Below are 15,659 nucleotides of genomic sequence, written 5' to 3' on the forward strand. Positions count from 1 at the left end.
AATTTACCACAGATGGACTCCAATTCATCTGCAAGGCTACAAGGCTGTGAATACTTATGTACATGTGCTTTCTCAATTTTTTTTATTTTTAATAAATTTGCAAAAATCTCAAGTAAACTTTTTTCACGTTGTCATTATGGGGTGTTGTGTGTAGAATTCTCAGGAAAAAAATGAATTTAATCCTTTTTGGAATAAGGCTGTAACATAAAATGTGGAAAAGGTGATGCGACTGAACTGTGAACGACTGATCGCCTGCTAAACCCAGGTAACTCAAAGGAATGCCTCCTAAGTACTTCCAGTAAAACCTGTGAGGCTATCGCTGTATTTTTCAATCAAAAAATTAATGATATTAGAAATAACATAATATATCCCTCCAACACTAAGGATCCTCCTAAACCCCAGCATCCTGTTATAAACAAATTAAACTCTTTCACTAGGATAGATTTACCCGATTTACAAAAAATATCTCAATTAAAATCCTCCAACTGCGTCCTTGACCCAATACCAACAAGGTTTTTCAAAGAAGTATCAGGCGTGCTAATTGATAATGTTCTGGACATAGTAAATTCGTCATTAGATATGGGGGTCTTCCCAGACTGTCTTAAGACTGCTGTAGTTAAACCCCTTCTTAAGAAACATAATCTTGACCCCTCGGCTCTTGAAAATTTTAGACCCATCTCTAACCTGCCTTTCTTAAGTAAAGTTCTGGAGAAGGCAGCCATTATGCAGTTAAATGACCATCTCAAACATATTCTTGATAAATTTCAGTAGGGTTTTAGAACAAATCACAGCACAGAAACTGCACTTGTTAAAGTAGTAAATGATTTGCGAGTGAATGCAGACAGAGACCATTTATCTGTTCTCATCCATCTGACTGCTGCATTTGACACCATTGATCATAATATTCTTAGAAATCGCCTTAGTCAATGGGTGGGCCTCTCTGGCAGTGTCTTAAATTGGTTTGAATCCTACCTGACAGGGAGAAAATATTTTGTTAGTTGTGGTAATTACAACTCGAAGACACATGATATCCGATATGGTGTTCCACAAGGCTCTATCCTGGGTCCGCTGCTCTTCTCAATCTACATGCTTCCGTTAGGTCAGATTATCTCAGGGCACAACGTGAGCTACCACAGCTATGCTGAGGACACACAGCTGTACTTATCAATAGCACCGGATGATCCCGATTCTCTTGATTCACTAACACAATGTCTGACTAGTATCTCAAAATGGATGAATAGTAACTTTCTCAAGTTAAAGAGAAAACTGAAATCTTAGTGATTAGCAATAATGGATACAATGAGGCTATTAGAAATAAACTGGATATATTAGGATTAAAAGTCAAGACAGAGGTAAAAAATTTAGGGGTAATTGTTGACTGCAATCTGAATTTTAAATCACATATTAATCAGATCACTAGAACAGCATTTTTTCACTTTTAGCTAAAGTTAGACCTCTTGTATCACTGAAAGATGCTGAGAAATTAGTTCACGCATTTGTTTTCAGTTGACTAGATTACTGTAACACATTCCTCTCAGGACTACCCAAGAAAGACATAAATCTTTTGCAACTACTGTAGTGCACAATGCAGCTGCTAGAATCCTAACTAGGAAAAGAAAATCTGAACACATTACTCCAGTTTTGATGTCACTACACTGGTTACCTGTGTCATTCAGGATTGACTTTAAAATTCTGCTTATGGTTTATAAAGCCTTAAATAATCTTGCCCCATCTTATATATCGGAATGTCTGACACCTTATATTCCAAATCGTAACCTCAGATCCTCAAATGAGTGTCTCCTTAGAATTCCAAGAACAAAACTTAAAAGAAGTGGTGAGGCGGCCTTCTGCTGCTATGCACCTAAAATCTGGAATAGCCTGCCAATAGGAATTCGCCAGGCTAATACAGTAGAGCAGTTTAAAACACTGCTGAAAACACATTACTTTAACATGGCCTTTTTAGAACTTCAATTTAACTTAATTTAACTTAATCCTGATACTCTGTATGTTCAATTTCCTCATAATAACTACTCATGGTGGCTCTAAAATCCGTACTGACCCCTACTCTCTTTTCTGTTTCTTTTTCCGGTTTCTTTGTGGTGGTGGCCTGCGCCACCTCCACCTACTCAAAGCTTCATGATGCTCCAACAATGATGGATGGATTAAAAGGCAGAACTCTACATGACCATCATCATCAAGCCCTTCCGTGAGAACCCTAAATCCAAAGAGGACTGTTTCATTTATGCTAGGTAGAATGCCCAAAGGGGACTGGGCGGTCTCATGGTCTGGAATCCCTACAGATTTTATTTTTTTCTCCAGCCATCTGGAGTTTTTTTTTTTCCCCGTCCCCCCTGGCCATTGGACCTAACTCTTATTTGATGTTAATTAATGTTGATTTATTTTGTTTTCTTATTGTGTCTTTTATTTTTCTATTCTTTATTATGTAAAGCACTTTGAGCTACTGTTTGTATGAAAATGTGCTATATAAATAAATGTTGTTGTTGTTGTTGTTGAATACTTTCCGGATGCACTGTAGATAGATGAAGTACTCCAAGTTAACCCACTTTTAGTATCATACCGAGAACAATTTTATATTCCTTGGTGAAAATCTATAAACAGTTTTACTAAAGTTAGTAGCCTTTTTTGGTGGTTTGTACAGGAGACACAGGAGTTTGAGTTACACATGGTCAGTCATTTAAAAACCACACACACACACACACAAATGCCAGAAATGGACAATCCTGGTCACAAATTTCAACCCTAATACAATACAGTCTCCTACAACATTTACGAAGAAAGCATCTTTTACTTAAAAAGAAAAGTGTTCCCCATTTTCATTGAACTAAAAACAAATAATTATTGCATATCTCTTTGCTAGCTAAACTATGCTCGATTAAAGTTTAAATTTGAAGCATGTACATTTACTTTTATAAAAAGTATGAAACTGTCACCAAATTAACAAAATACTTGAGAATATAAGCAAGACAGCAGTTGTCATGATCTTCAACTGAAAGAATGGATTTGAATGACAAGCCTATACGGCACACACAAATATAGTAGATTAATACATTTAAAAATATAAAAACAACACTTCTTTAATTCTTGAACTGCTTTAATAAATAAGGCATACAGTGGTGTGAAAAACTATTTGCCCCCTTCCTGATTTCTTATTTTTTTGCATATTTGTCACACAAAATGTTTCTGATCATCAAACACATGTAACCATTAGTCAAATATAACACAAGTAAACACAAAATGCAGTTTTTAAATGATGGTTTTTATTATTTAGGGAGAAAAAAAAATCCAAACCTACATGGCCCAATGTGAAAAAGTAATTGCCCCCTGAACCTAATAACTGGTTGGGCCACCCTTAGCAGCAATAACTGCAATCAAGCGTTTGCGATAACTTGCAATGAGTCTTTACAGCGCTCTGGAGGAATTTGGCCCACTCATCTTTGCAGAATTGTTGTAATTCAGCTTTATTTGAGGGTTTTCTAGCATGAACCGCCTTTTTGAGTTCATGCCATAGCATCTCAATTGGATTCAGGTCAGGACTTTGACTAGGCCACTCCAAAGTCTTCATTTTGTTTTTCTTCAGCCATTCAGAGGTAGATTTGCTGGTGTGTTTTGGGTCATTATCCTGTTGCAGCACCCAAGATCGCTTCAGCTTGAGTTGACGAACAGATGGCCGGACATTCTCCTTCAGGATTTTTCGGTAGACAGTAGAATTCATGGTGCCATCTATCACAGCAAGCCTTCCAGGTCCTGAAACAGCAAAACAACCCCAGACCATCACACTACCACCACCATATTTTACTGTTGGTATGATGTTCTTTTTCTGAAATGCTGTGTTACTTTTACGCCAGATGTAACGGGACATTTGCCTTCCAAAAAGTTCAACTTTTGTCTCATCAGTCCACAAGGTATTTTCCCAAATGTCTTGGCAATCATTGAGATGTTTCTTAGGAAAATTGAGACGAGCCCTAATGTTCTTTTTGCTTAACAGTGGTTTGCGTCTTGGAAATCTGCCATGAAGGCCGTTTTTGCCCAGTCTCTTTCTTATGGTGGAGTCGTGAACACTGACCTTAATTGAGGCAAGTGAGGCCTGCAGTTCTTCAGACATTGTCCTGGGGTCTTTTGTGACCTCTCGGATGAGTCGTCTCTGCGCTCTTGGGGTAATTTTGGTCGGCCGGCCACTCCTGGGAAGGTTCATCATTGTTCCATGTTTTTGCCATTTGTGGATAATGGCTCTCACTGTGGTTCGCTGGAGTCCCAAAGCTTTAGAAATGGCTTTGTAACCTTTACCAGACTGATAGATCTCAATTACTTCTGTTCTCATTTGCTCCTGAATTTCTTTGGATCTTGGCATGATGTCTAGCTTTTGAGGTGCTTTTGGTCTACTTTTCTTTGTCAGGCAGCTCCTATTTAAGTGATTTCTTGATTGAAACAGGTGTGGCAGTAATCAGGCCTGGGGGTGGCTACGGAAATTGAACTCAGGTGTGATACACCACAGTTAGGTTATTTTTTTAACAAGGGGGCAATTACTTTTTCACACAAGGTCATGTAGGTTTGGATTTTTTTTCTCTCTAAATAATAAAAACCATCATTTAAAAACTGCATTTTGTGTTTACTTGTGTTATATTTGACTAATGGTTAAATGTGTTTGATGATCAGAAACACTGTGTGACAAACATGCAAAAGAGTAAGAAATCAGGAAGGGGCAAATAGTTTTTCACACCACTGTATAAAAGGCCACCGTCAGTGCCTTGGCTGCCTCTTCGTTTCCATGTATAACAAGTAACTAGGAGTGTGTATTTCAATGTTAAGCCCAGACTTCCAAGCAACAAGCCACCTATCTCAAGGGGGTGTCATATTTTAGGTTGCATCATACAGGTGTGAAAATAAAAAAAAATAAAATAAAAAAAACACATTTACCAGCACTGCAGAAATACAAATGACAACAAAAGCTGCTCATACCTTGCCGAGTACCCAACACCGAGGGGTTTCCTCTTATTTTTACGAGGGTCTGCTACTTGATCCAGACATTGCTTGCCTTCAGAACCTAAACGTTTGCTTCTTTTTTTCTTTTCTGAAAAGCTGTCATCTTCATTCTCTCCTTCACTCCCTCTTAGTTTGAAAGGTATATCAATAAGACCCTGACACTTGGCTAAAAGCTGTTGTGTCCCTCTTTCTTTAAGTGGGCCTTCTGAGACCAAACCAAGCAAATGGAAGAATAAGGCAACAGATGCTTGGGCGTCCCTGCCTGCATAAGTGATCTGGGGAGACAAGAGACAACAAGTCTTACTTCAAGGAAGATATGAAAACCAATATAGGAGTTAAAAAAATTTTAAATAAAAAAGGCATCTTTAACAATTGTTTTGATTGATTAAACTCAATTATTACAGTGTTAAATTGTTAAAGGAAAAGTAAAACAAAGTGTCACATTTGAAAGGTACATTGAAGAATGTATGGCTGTCTCACAATTACAGATAATGACAACCCAAATAATTCTGATCATTCACACAAGATATCTTGAAAACAGCAAAACAAAGGTGGTTTAACAGTAGGAGTTCTGAAATAAAAGGATTAATGTAAAACAGACAAGTTTAGTATTGCAAATGAAAATAAAGAGGACGGATGCATTTTAAAAATTAAACACGACCAGGAGTCTAACATTTTGTAATTAGAATTAATTTGACTAATTTATTAAATATTAAACTTTAGTGATATTTTAACCAGCTTATAATGTAAATAAATCATACAATAGCAAATACTTCAAACCTAATCATGTTTACAATATTGTTTTTAGTATTATGTATAGGTTGTGCAGAGGGAATCCATTCCCGAACGGGTTTATGTTTTTGACATGGTGTCTGAATTATTCAAGTATTGTACAATTTTATTTATTATTGATATCAAATACAAAAATGCAGGGACATTGTTGGAAACTTGTTAAGGTTAAATGTCCCACAAAAGCTAGGAGGTTTTTCTTCACACAGAGAAAAAGAAAAGTGAAATAAATTAGCAAGTAATGTGGTAGACAGCAGGACTTTAGGAACATTCAAAACTAAAGCTGAGGTTATTTTGGAGGAATTTAATGGATAGGATTGGCAAGTTGTTGGGCTGAATGGTCTGTTCTCGTCCAGATAGTTTTATTAAAATGTTTTGATCAAGACTACAACGCACTGCATTTACATACAGTAATAAGGTAATTGATATTATCAATTATGTACAAATTGATAATCATTGCTTTCAGTCACCCAAGTTTAGACATGTCATGTGTTCAACAAGATGGTTCCCGTGGTTTATTTTCTATTGAATTATTATTTTTTTTTTTTTTAAATAGCCAAGATGGTTTTATTTACTGTAACTCAATTATCTTGTGCACAGTTCTATTTTTATTGCTAAAATATTTCAGTTTGAATTATTCTACTGTAGTTAACAGCTTATTCCAAGTGGTACCAACTATTTCTAACATTTTTCTAAATTGTTATTCCACAACAGCTACTGTACCTTCTCACAATCAGTCAATTGTCTATTAGCTATGTACCTGACAAAGCCCTGGAATGTATGTCACACAATCAAGAGGCCGTGCAAGTAACTATTAGTGAAAAAGGTATGCATTTTCTTGTGCTAAATTAAAATATCACAATCCTGACATACCTTCAATGACAAGACAAAATGGTAATACCAACTGTGATAGGAAGCTTAATGCAGTAAATATACAATATTACAGTTGAATCTTTTGTGAGCCAATAAAAATTAAAAACGCTACAGTCATCAATTGCACAAGTGCAAAACTACCTAGTCATTACAAGTTTAGATTTATCCTATTAGGACTTCTCATATGGTTGTAATTTAAAACACAAGGGAATATAGCACTAACAGACAGGGACATACCAAGAATCTGAAAAGCTTCAAAGGAAAAAAATTGTAAAGCACACACATTCTCTTTAAAATATACACATTTCTATGCTTTTACAATCTCCAAGTAATGACACACCTGTTAAAATTAGCCAAATAGCTTAGAAGAGAAGAAAATACATAACTATACATTCACCTGCTCCTGGGAAAGTTGATCAGCTTCCCAGTTACTGCACCTTAGATTTAGGGACTTGTTGAGAGAGAAGTTAAGAATATCTTCAGATAAGGTCTTCAAGCTTAGTCCATTATGGATTAGAGATCGACTGCAAGAAATTTAAAATATACATGTTAAAAAACAGTGTTTAGTGCCTGGACTCAAACTTTCAAATGAAAATAGAAATGCTGAATGACAGCTTGATGTCTAAATGCCATTAACAAAATTAGTGTAAATAAAAATTTGTTTTATGTGTCCATTTTTAACTTCACTGAAAATTAGATAGTAACATCTGGGGTATTATAATACTCAAAACCACGGTAAAAATATATGTCCATGATTATGTCAAATGAAAAGAACACTACATCCCTTCTGCTGCACAGAGTAGATTTTCCTAATACACAAAAGCAAATAGAGTAATTCCCATCTAGTTACACAAAACATCAACTGTATTTAAAAGGAAGAGTTGCATCATAGCACTTCAGTGTAACTTAAATGCTATGCATAAATTATTTCAACAAGAGGTTATAAAAAAAAAACATTTAAATGACTTTGTTTAATTAACACCATTTTCTCTTGCCACACTTTTCTGGTACTTCACGGTATTTCAGAACTGCATTATTTCACAGCATTATTCGATTATGCCGAAATGATTCTTCTGCTACTATGAACTTTAGCAAATATGGCAACTATTTTGTTCATGTCCAAGCCTTGTTTGTATGGATGTCACTAATTGAGAGAAAGTACGTAACAGAAAACTATCTACAGTTATACTTTACAGCTTAATACCAAGCAGTTTTGTAATCTTTTCAGCCTACTTGTTTTTCATTCATCTTCATACAAGCTTCTGCATCTCGTATTCCTGATACAACCAAATCTTTAAAATACTTCTGAATTAAGCCAACATCATCCATATAACTCGTTATAATGGACAGCTGTGCACAACTAGGGAATCCACTCCCGGTAATCAGATTCCAGGACATTTTTCATTCCCGTATTCCCAGGTAACCGGGAATGGCCAAGCTCGCATATATACTGTGTAAAAGTGTAAAAATCAATCAAGAAATAAACAGAGTTATAGTTGAAAATAATTAAGTGGCATGGTTTTTTGGCCCACAGTGTAGTGTGTTGCCAATTAATTCACTCAACAACAGACCAGCAGCAGTTAGTCTCCCGGCTCCCACGAAGACTGAGCACAGTGGACTGAGAGGAGTCTACACTCTGCAGCTCACGAATGCCGGGACGGGGCAGACTTCATTGACGTCTGTCAGACAACAGCTTTGAACAGCAACTTGAAATTGCAATGCGTCAGTCTGTTGCATTCGCATTATCTGTTCCAAGAAACTTGCCATCACAGAATGATGACAAGAAACTGGATGCATCAGTAAAAGCTGAAACGGCAGTGTTTCAGAGCAACGGCAAGCACGGGCATTGTTTAGAACAAGTGTATCAGTATCTGATGACTGTGCCGCCTACTTCAGTAGAGGCAGAGCATGCTTTCTCAGCAGCTGGCGTACTCTGCACGAAGGTGCACTCTCGTCTAGACGACAGCACGCTGGACACGTTGTGCTTTCTACGCTCTTATTACCACAACTAACTTATATGTACTTGTATGACAGCATGAACTGCTTGTAGATAAGGTTAGTCTTTTATTGGTGTCAACATGCTGCAGTAGTTTTATTAAAAAAAATAAGTGTTGGTCATTCTAAAACCGTTCACATGTGAGAGATGTCCGTGCACTGTGTCATCCCTGGGAGCCCGGGATTCCCAGGAACAACATGTGGGATTCCCAAATTTGCGGGAATGGATAAACCCGTCCGGGAATGGACTCCCTATGTACAACCTATACATGATACTGAAAACAATATAGTAAACATGATAAACATGAAGTAAACCACCTAATTTAGTTGTTCCGTCAAGCATCATTCTTATATCCATGAGGAAGAATGCTATGATAAACCATATGAAATACCAGCACTAAGCTTTAAAAGCAGAATGGTGGTGACTTCTTCCTGATAAGAACAAATGCAAACTATTAATTCCCAAAAGACTTACTGCATTAGCTACTGGCTGTGCAACTGCTGTAAGCAAGTTTGAGAGTTTAAATTAATTTAAATTCACTAAAGTAGTTAGTGTAAGTGGAGATATCACACGATACAGTGCTCCTAGATTTGGTAGTTGTCTAGCACACAATTAAAGAAATGTAATTCACCTCATTAGCAGCAGTGACTATGCATCATCCATTTCAGATTTCTAACTTGTCAAGTTGGTGAATAGTTGGTGGTTGGGGTCACTTTGAGAGAGGTGAAAAGTTTAACCATCTGGGAAGACGCCCAAGAAGATGGGGAGTGTTGTCTAGTAAGAATACCCTCCAGGCACTACCCACAGGAAATGCATCGTTTACATCCCGCACTGGGAAGAGACTAGTGCAGAATCGGGTAAACTGCTATTAAAAAAACACACAACTGAAAATGCTGAAAAGTTTATATATATATATATATATAAAAAAAAAAAAAAAAAAAGCTGAAAACTAACCTGTGCCTTATTGCCAGATACCGCAGGTCCACTGTGCACTTTACTACAATTCCATAGTCTTGCAGCAGCTTATCCCCATCTTCATAGCATCCAACTCCAACTTTTAGAACACCGGCGTCTTGCATGATATCTAGGAGGGTCTGTGGTAGTGTCTGGTCATTCCTGTTGAGTTTTGGCAGTCTAATGAGAACACAGAGGCCACTAAATGTGGCAATTTGAAGCAATGAAACCAGGCCTGGTTTTCCATTTACAGACACCTGAAAATGGAATCAACCAAAAGCCTTTTAAATGAGACGACATGCATAAGGAGGCCATTTAAAACTTACCAGAAAGCATTAGGATTTAAACTTCAATTCCTCAAAAGGATTAGGCTTTGCAGGATGCTTATGATGTAAACTTCCAATGTGACTTGCTATACCGCACATTCATACACAAATGTTTAGATACTTTTTTTAAGCAACATGCAGTTAACCGTGACAAAAACTGCAATTCGTAGAGGATGACCCCCAATGAAATGGAGGGAGGGGAGTGGCTACGGGATACGAGTAGAGTCGTCCTAAATTTTTGCATAAACTATCATCATCATATGAGCTGCAAATCAAAGTTACTGTAAGTTAGAAAAGGCCACTGTGGCAAAACTGTTCTGCCAGAGTACTACCCTTTTCAAGCCAATAGTCAAAGCACAAGTTAATTTAACACAACACAAAACACTCTGTCACAGAACTTTCAGCATCTATGGAAACAATCAACAACAAAGTAAATGTACAACTCAGTATACAGTGCATCCGGAAAGTATTCACAGCATATCACTTTTTTCCACATTTTGTTATGTTACAGCCTTATTCCAAAATGGATTAAATTAATTTTTTTCCTCAGAATTCTACACACAACACCCCATAATGACAACATGAAAAAAGTTTACTTGGTTTTTGCAAATTTATTAAAAATAAAAAAATTGAGAAAGCACATGTATATAAGTATTGACAGCCTTTACCATGAGGCTCAAAATTGAGCTCAGGTGATCATCCTTGAGATGTTTCTGCAGCTTAATTGGAGTCCACCTGTGGTAAATTCAGTTGATTAGGAAATGATTTGGAAAGGCACACACCTGTCTATATCAGGTCCCACAGCTGACAGTTCATGTCAAGAGCCCAAACCAAGCATGAAGTCAAAGAATTGTCTGTAGACCCCCGAGACAGGATTGCCTCGAGGCACAAATCTGGGGAAGGTTACAGAAAAATTTCTGCTGCTTTGAAGGTCCCAATGAGCACAGTGGCCTTCATCATCCGTAACTGGAAAATGTTTGAAACCACCAGGACTCTTGCAAGAGCTGGCCAACCATCTAAACTGAGTGATCTGGGGAAAAGGGCCTTAGTCAAGAACCCAATGGTCACTCTGTCAGAGCTCCAGAGGTCCTCTGTGGAGAGAGGATAACTTCCAGAAGAACAAACATCTCTGCAGCAATCCACCAATCAGGCCTGTATGGTAGAGTGGCCAGACAGAAGCCACTCCTTAGTAAAAGGCACATGGTAGTCCGCCTGGAGTTTGCCAAAAGGCACCTGAAGACTCTCAGACCATGAGAAACAAAATTCTCTGGTCTGATGAGACAAGTATTGAACTCTTTGGTGTGAATGCCAGGCGTCACGTTTGGAGGAAACCAGGCACCGCTCATCACCAGGCCAATACCATCCCTACAGTGAAGCATGGTGGTGGCAGCATCATGCTGTGGGGATGTTTTTCAGCGGCAGGAACTGGGAGACTAGTCAGGATAAAGGGAAAGATGACTGCAGTAATGTACAGAGACATCCTGGATGAAAACCTGTTCCAGAGCGCTCTTGACCTCAGACTGGGGCGACGGTTCATCTTTCGGCAGGACAACGACCCTAAGCACACAGCCAAGATATCAAAGGAGTGGCTTCAGGACAACTCTGTGAATGTCCTCAAGTGGCCCAGCCAGAGCCCAGACTTCCGATTGAACATCTCTGGAGAGATCTTAAAATGGCTGTGCACCGACACTTCCCATCCAACCTGATGGAGCTTGAGAGGTGCTGCAAAGAGGAATGGGCGAAACTGGTCAAGGATAGGTGTGCCAAGCTTGTGGAATCATATTCAAAAAGACTTGAGGCTGTAATTAATGACAAAGATGCATCGACAAAGTATTGAGCAAAAGCTGTGAATACTTATGTACACGTGATTTCTCAGTTTTTTTATTTTTAATAAATTTGCAAAAACCAAGTAAACTTTTTTCATGTTGTCATTATGGGGTGTTGTGTGTAGAATTCTGAGGAAAAAAATGAATTTAATCAATTTTGGAATAAGGCTGTAACATAACAAAATGTGGAAAAAGTGATGCGCTGTGAATACTTTCCGGATGCACTGTAGGTAAGGCAAATTGAAAGATAACTTTTTTAAAAGCCTAGTTTGACAGTAAAGTAATAGGCCATCTTAAATTTAACTATAAGTACAATAAACACACGTGTGAATGATGTTTAGAATTTGATAAGCAACAGATTTATCAATCAATCTATTCAAAAGCTGAAAAGGAACAGTTGAACTGCTTGAATGTCATGCCTTTCCTTACCCATTCACAGTCCATTCCCAAGACAGGATACACAGCCAGATCCTTCTGTAAAGATGGCCACATCTCCCCCCACTCTTCTTTACAGGACACAAGCACCGGCTGCACGGTCAAAAGTTCATCAGCCTGAGGAAGGGCAGGCAAATACAGATCCTCACTTTCTGTCTCCTCCTCAGATCTTTTAGATTCTCCATTCTCCTTCTGTGTCACTTTTCGTTTCTGATCTCTGACAGCTTTCCAGACAACTAAACAACCTAATGTTGTCCCAAGTAAAGTGGCCACTGCCATGAATAAGTGTGTCTGTTTTGACATTATAAAGGCCAATATAATGTCACTACAGGAGAGTGCAGAAAAGTCCCACAAAATTAAAGTTCATATACTTGGCCTAGGAATGCTTCTTAGGCAAAGGCCCTTGTTAGAACTAACTCTCTGCACTTGGGTTTTTTTTTGACAAAGTGACCTTCACAAAAATAAATTCAATTATTTCATCCTAATGCAAACCCATCAAAAAAAATAACCATTGACAAATGTTGTCCATGCAGTTACTTCTGTACACAATCACTTTTTTCACACAAAATGGATCCTCCATCTTCTTTTGATGTTTCACTTCTTTGCCTACAAACAAAATATTAAAAAAGTATATTAGAAAGAATCATATTTCACTGGCAACATGTATCATAATAGTATATGTAAAGACATATCAGTTAAAACAATGAACTAAAAGATAATACTACTGAATTAAAAAAAGATAGATTTGTGGACTATATGATCTCTGAAATTAGCATAGCAGTTAATTTCAACAGCTATTTTGTCCACCAGACTATCATAGATATAATCACAAATACTCCAGGTAATCATGATCATTACATCTTTAGACCGGGGTTATTTGTAAATGGGCAATGAGGTTGCATTGAATTGTCAGCAGTAGTATGAAGCTGACAACAAACAAACATCACTCAAACTTGGCAGGTTGGAATCTACTGACCAGGGGCCTCACGTATAACCAGAGTGTATCCACAAAATTGTTGCATACACCAGTTTCTTCACACACTGAGATGTATAAAACATAAATTTGGCATAAAGCCACGCACACTTTCACGGTAGCCACCTACCTTGCATACACACGTTTTGACTCAGATTTGCAAACTGGGGGCACCCAGCATCAAAACAGTGATACTGTTTGTGTCATTTATCTGCAAGAATGACACAGGATTTATCAAATACACCGAAATTAATTGCACATCATTTACACATTTAATTCACTTGACTGTAATCATTATATGTCAATACAATGGTGCATAGATTGGCCAAACTATTCCAACTACCAAAGCTGTTTAGAATAGTTAGAATGCAAATGGAAAAATAAGACAGTGCTTATTTATAGATTATGATGATTACTGGCTTCTAAGTTGATTTCGATTTCCAAGAGCTATACTCTTGAGGATGTGTGCTGAACTGGTGCCAGCTTTGTTAAGGCAGACTTTGAGAAATTGTGCTCTATATACTGCTTTGCAAGATATATGCACTCTCTGGTTTTTAACCACAGGAGCTTTTCAATGTGAACTTGCTGACCAATCGGTTATTTCACAAACAACAAGTCGCTACATGCCAGCTGTATGGGATGGTATTATCCGTTTGCATCAAGATATACAAGATTTCCTTACACTCTGGCTGAACTGCGAAACATCAAAGCACAATTTGAAGCTATGTCCGGTTTTCAGAATGTAATCGAAGCGGTCAGCTGCAGGCACATTACTTTTCCAACGGCGCATGGCAAGTTACATCAGGCAGATATGAATAATACAAAAGAATGAGCTGGCATTACATCTTACATAGCTGGAGAATGTATAAAAAAAACAAACTGCAGCTCCGTGCAGTCTTTTTCCAACTAGTGCAGCAAAAGGCAAGTAGTTCTTTTAAAGATAGATTGTCACCTCAAATAGCCATGTAAAGAGAAAAGAATTGATCCGTTCTATGGCTCAGCGCTGATGCTACGCTATAAAGGGGCCTTCAGATAATGAATTTGCTTATGTAAATAGAATGTATTTCCACTCTATTAATGTGCTGCTGTATAGTCCACAGAAAGTGTGTCACATTATGCTGGCATGAAGAGTCATGCTTGCCCGTACCTGAAGAGATATGGTATGATGAACCTGACCAACTAAATGATTAACAAAGTCATGCAGCGTTACAACTTCTGTTTCACTTTTCTTAGCAGAATGTAAAAACAGGTAGTCAGATGCAGCATTTATTTTTTTAACCAATTCATTTAATTTGTGGTCAATATCACATAGTACAGCCCTTGTATTCCTTAGTTCATTGGCCACATCTCTTATAGCATCTACTATTGCTTTTTGGGACTCCAGAACAGCATCCATCAGCATGCAGCCATATTGTCACCCAGGCAATTTCCGAGGCAAAGGTGTGTGCACAACCAGAGTCTGAAGATGTGCTGGGCACAGCAGCACTATCGCTGCTTGCAGTTGTGTCATCAGCACGGGGATCAGCATTTGTAATATTGTCTGAAATAGGACAAACGGACAGTGGGCTGTAACCTGCCTTTTCATGTCGACTTTGATATCTGACCACCTTTAATTTCTGCATACAGACCTGACAGCTCAATCATGACTGACTAATACACAAACCACGACACGTCTCACAAAAAACACCAACCTCTAACAATGCCTCCAAACACATACTTACTGAAACGTCACATCAGAGTACATAAAGCACCACTAGTACATAACACATACCCTGAACCTCAATAACCCCTTGGATAACATTAACATCTATTTCCTGTATTTAAATCAGATCAAAATACGCAAAACAAACAGCAAATGGGTCAAAATGCCAAAGCCACATGATGGAAAAACGATGTCCGGAACGAGAGATCATGTAAATGAGAAAAAGAAAGATATGGCAAAAGTTAAAAAAGTGCAGCACAGGTACCCCAAGCATGTACTGCAGCTAGTCATACAAAGGTTTGTTGCAAAGATATGGCACAAACGCCACATTCTGCAGACCTTGTCACATCTGAAACATCACCTGTTCCCCAGTCTGAAGGAGTACTTCCATGGGATCCACTATGCCAATGATGAATATATCAAGTCAGCAAGAAAACAGTGATTGCACAAGCTGAATGTGCTGACCTACCACAGCATATCTGACTCCACAACATTGATTCTTGGGATTTAAAAGTTCTTCCACCAGCTTCATTCTAGTCCGGTGATATCACCAGCAGGCTCCTTTCTGCAAATTTATACAAAAACGGCTATCATTTTATATCACAATTTCCAGAAATGCTTCCACAAGGCAAATGCCAGAAGTGACTCTACTCTGATGGGTCCTTGAGCAATGCCCTTAACCTGCAATAGCTTCAACCTAGGTATGATGTTAATCTGCACCCAGCCCTGAAAGCAGGTCCTCCACAATAAAGAACCTCACACTGTTCCAGTGTGGTGCTGAAGT

At 38.1% G+C, this 15,659-nt stretch overlaps 1 protein-coding gene across 3 annotated transcripts in view; it reads right to left on the reverse strand.

The window, feature by feature from the left end:
- Window positions 1–15,659, reverse strand: part of exd2 (exonuclease 3'-5' domain containing 2) — a 70,799-nt gene that overhangs the window by 39,058 nt on the left and 16,082 nt on the right. For all 3 annotated transcript variants that reach the window (XM_039741237.1, XM_039741235.1, XM_039741236.1), the window contains exons 2-5: window positions 12,195–12,806; window positions 9,614–9,870; window positions 7,061–7,187; window positions 4,978–5,276 (exon numbers count right to left, since the gene is read on the reverse strand). In XM_039741237.1, coding sequence (XP_039597171.1) covers window positions 4,978–5,276; window positions 7,061–7,187; window positions 9,614–9,870; window positions 12,195–12,503 — 992 coding nt within the window. In that variant the 5' untranslated portion in view covers window positions 12,504–12,806. The remainder of the gene's footprint in view (window positions 1–4,977; window positions 5,277–7,060; window positions 7,188–9,613; window positions 9,871–12,194; window positions 12,807–15,659) is intronic.

Source organism: Polypterus senegalus, chromosome 18 (assembly GCF_016835505.1).
Source record: "Polypterus senegalus isolate Bchr_013 chromosome 18, ASM1683550v1, whole genome shotgun sequence".
NCBI classification, from domain to species: Eukaryota; Metazoa; Chordata; class Cladistia; order Polypteriformes; family Polypteridae; genus Polypterus; species Polypterus senegalus.